General features: G+C 48.4%; 1 protein-coding gene across 5 annotated transcripts in view; it reads right to left on the reverse strand.

Annotated features, from left to right (window-relative positions):
* Window positions 1-941: 941 nt before the first annotated feature.
* fhip2b (FHF complex subunit HOOK interacting protein 2B) overlaps window positions 942-3,388 on the reverse strand; it is a 9,889-nt gene continuing 7,442 nt past the window's right edge. For all 5 annotated transcript variants that reach the window (XM_005947765.3, XM_005947764.3, XM_014329369.2 and 2 more), the window contains 5 exons: window positions 3,242-3,332; window positions 3,012-3,161; window positions 2,788-2,928; window positions 2,600-2,700; window positions 942-1,861 (listed from right to left, as the gene is read on the reverse strand). In XM_005947765.3, the coding sequence (XP_005947827.2) occupies window positions 1,759-1,861; window positions 2,600-2,700; window positions 2,788-2,928; window positions 3,012-3,161; window positions 3,242-3,332 (586 nt within the window). In that variant the 3' untranslated portion in view covers window positions 942-1,758. The remainder of the gene's footprint in view (window positions 1,862-2,599; window positions 2,701-2,787; window positions 2,929-3,011; window positions 3,162-3,241; window positions 3,333-3,388) is intronic.

Below are 3,388 nucleotides of genomic sequence, written 5' to 3' on the forward strand. Positions count from 1 at the left end.
TGCATTAATGCTAAAGCAGCTGTAAGATCTTTTGCCACCTGCTGGACACTATTTGCTTGCATATATATAACTGCATCATCCGCATACATTTGAGCAAATATATTTGGACAGACTTCAGGTAAGTTATTGATAAAAAGAGAGAACAATAAGGGCCCAAGAACGGATCCTTGAGGAACCCCTGTATCACAGTCTAAATATGGAGATTTAACCCCGTCCAACACCACACACTGTTTCCTGTGTGAGAGATATGAGGCAAACCACTGAAGAGCCTGACTGGAGATATTAAACCGAGTCAATCTGGACAACAATATCTGATGGTTTACAGAGTCGAAAGCCTTCTTCAGATCTAAAAATACAGCTCCAACACAGGGACTCTTGTCCAGCAGGCTCTTCAAGTTCTCCACTAACATACACAGGGCAGTATCTGTGGAGTGATGTGCCCGAAAGCCAAACTGCAATGGATGTAATGAGGGTTGGGTGTTTTCTAGGTGTGCAGTGAGGAGTTTAACCACCCACTTCTCAGCTATTTTAGATACGACCGGGAGAATGCTTATGGGGCGACAATTAGCCATGTCAGTCTTCACACCTGCTTTGAAAATTGGTGTAACTGCAGCAATTTTGCAATCTGTTGGAACAATGGAGTGTTCGAAAGACATATTCAAAACATGAGCTGTTGGACGTACGAGCAGATCCATATGTTCCTTTAGGAAGTTTGTGTTAATACCATATACATCAAGTGCTTTTGATTGTTTTAAACCTGTAATTAGTTTAGCAACTTCAGTGTCTGAAATATGAGTGATGGTGAACAAAATCCTGTGTGGATGAATCTGCGCTGGGATCAGTGACACTCCCACACACTCCCACACACTCCCACACACTCCCACACACTCCCACACACTCACCCTTTCTTTGGTGAAACTTTCAAGGACACCACGACAGACGGCTGTCAGCACTTTTATTGTCTCACACATGAAACTCTTCATCATCATCATCATCAATTATACAAAGCTTTTTCATACTGTTTGCTCAGTGGACCAAAAGTATGTGGACAGGTGTTCCCGCCAAAGGGAGGAGTGACTTCGATGTGACACTCGCCATGTGAAAGCAGCAGGAAGTCCATCAGGCAGTAAAGTTTCTTCCAGTGAAGCTGATAAACAGTTGCTCTCTTTCACCAGAAACTAAGCAACATGGTTGCACGGTGATTGACAACATTTAGGGCGGGGCTAATGATGAATGAGGACTCGGCCCCATGAGGGTTTCTCTGTATTTAAATGCGTGTTCAGCCAATCAGACGGCTCATTAACCCTGGCTCCATTCATCAAACCGCGCCCACACAGTCAATGAGATTCACTGACATGTCACATGACAGGCATTGCTCGCTTTGACAGTGTGTTTAATCGCAGTTTCTAAGTGTAACGTGCTGACATCACTCCATGTGATCGTCCAATGGGAACGTCTCACTGACATGTGACACATTCAAAACTGGACTCTGACACCACTTCCTGTTTGTTTAAAATCAGCTAAAGACTAAAACCATAAATAAACGTGCTGACCAATCAAACGCAGAGTGACGCCGAGGTGTTCAGGTCGCCTCAGAAACGGCACCAAGACATCGGCCAGTTTTTCGCTATACAAGAAGAACTTAAAAACAAAAACAAAACACTTGAAGACTCTGAATCTGCTTCTTCCTCCCAGGTGCACCTGCAGCAGGTGAGCCAATGTTTACATGTTGATCTGTAATCCAAAGTTCCAGGTGACTCAGTCCTGGTCCTGGGGCAGCTTGACGAAGGCGATGGCAGCAAGCTCCTTGCAGAACTCCTCGAGGACGATGACTCCTTTGAGCAGGGTCAGGTGATCCAGTCTGTGGACACACCCACAGGAGAACTCAGGTGAACACAGGACCAGCAGCGCTCACAGTCAAAACAGCTGAGTTCAGTACAGGTGGAGTCTGGAGTATGACGGCAGACTGCACAGGGCTGCAGCTACTGATCACCGAGTAATCGAGTAAGAACATTTTTGTCTTATTAATGAGCGATAATAAACACTCAAAGAGAGAAAACTTCTTATTTGTAAGCACTTGAAACAGTTTTTATATCATTTCCAAGCCTTGTAATAAATCTAGGGCTCCTCGCACCCCCCTCTAGACTCACGCCTGTACACTTCCATGTAAAACGTGACGGCTGCCGTCAGCCTGGAGCGAACTGTGGGGTTAAAACATGCCTCAGATTATCTGGAGAGCTGTGTGTGTGTGTATGACACAAGTGGCGGTGGGTGGAGCCTACTTCACATCACGGTTTGTTGAGGCTCCGACTCCTGCAGCTCTTTCCCAGTCAAGGTTCTAATGGTGGACACCATGTTTCCTGTCACGCTACCGTCTCCCTAACGGCTCCGCCTCTATGCTCTTCCCGCCTCGTTTCTATTGCAGCAGCTTTCACTCGAAACGCTCGTGTTTCCGTCATTAACACATTAAACAAGCATCAAAGAAGAATTTGTGCAGAGACATTTTATAATCGAGTCACTCGATGAGTCGCTGCAGCCCTGGTAAGTGTGTTTACGGCGCCAGGCGTGGCTGGAGTGAGGTGTTACAGCAGGTAGTTACCCGGGGTCGTGCGGCAGGCCCAGCAGCGCTCTCCTGGTGTTCAGCAGTCGCTCGCTCACGTTAGAGACCTGCTGGATCCTCTGCATCAGCTCTCCCATCACCTGGCACACACACAGGTGATAAAACAGACATGCCCTAACTTAAAAACAAATGCATGGCCCCGCCCTCCTCTGGAGAACGTGTCTCACCCTGATGAGGACAGAGAAGAGTGACCTGGAGGACTGAGACAGGTGTATGTAGGGGTTGAGCAGGTACTCGTGCAGCAGAGGGTGGCTGAACGCCGACAGCCTGGAGAGAACAGCCGTCAGCTGCAGGTTCAACTCGTACGGCTGCAAACACACAACATCATCGTCATCACCTGCACAGGTGAGCCAGGGGGAACCACGCAGGGCACAGGTGTGTGTCTGTGTACCTGCTCCAGGAGGCGTCCCAGACGGTCAAAGAGAAGTTTTAGCAGGTGACCTTCAAAGAAGGAGGCGGAGTCTTTACCTGACGACAGGGAAAGGGGGGGGGGAGTAAGCGGCCAATCCCAGGACAGTGAGAGAGCCTGACACTCGGTCACCTGAGGAAATGGGAGGAGTCAGACAGGGTTTGACTGTAGGGTCAGAGACCAGTGACAGCTGTGTGTGTGTGTCTTCTGACCAGTGTGTGAGCGTCGTGGACGTATGTCTCGTATCCTCCTTCCTGCAGCAGCTGAGACGACCGCACCTGAACAGGAACCAAACACAGGAAACTACACACACACACACACACACACACACACACACACACACACACACACACACACAC

The sequence above is a fragment of the Haplochromis burtoni genome, unplaced genomic scaffold (assembly GCF_018398535.1).
Source record: "Haplochromis burtoni strain Fernald_Lab_line unplaced genomic scaffold, NCSU_Asbu1 Contig_541, whole genome shotgun sequence".
Taxonomy (NCBI): Eukaryota; Metazoa; Chordata; class Actinopteri; order Cichliformes; family Cichlidae; genus Haplochromis; species Haplochromis burtoni.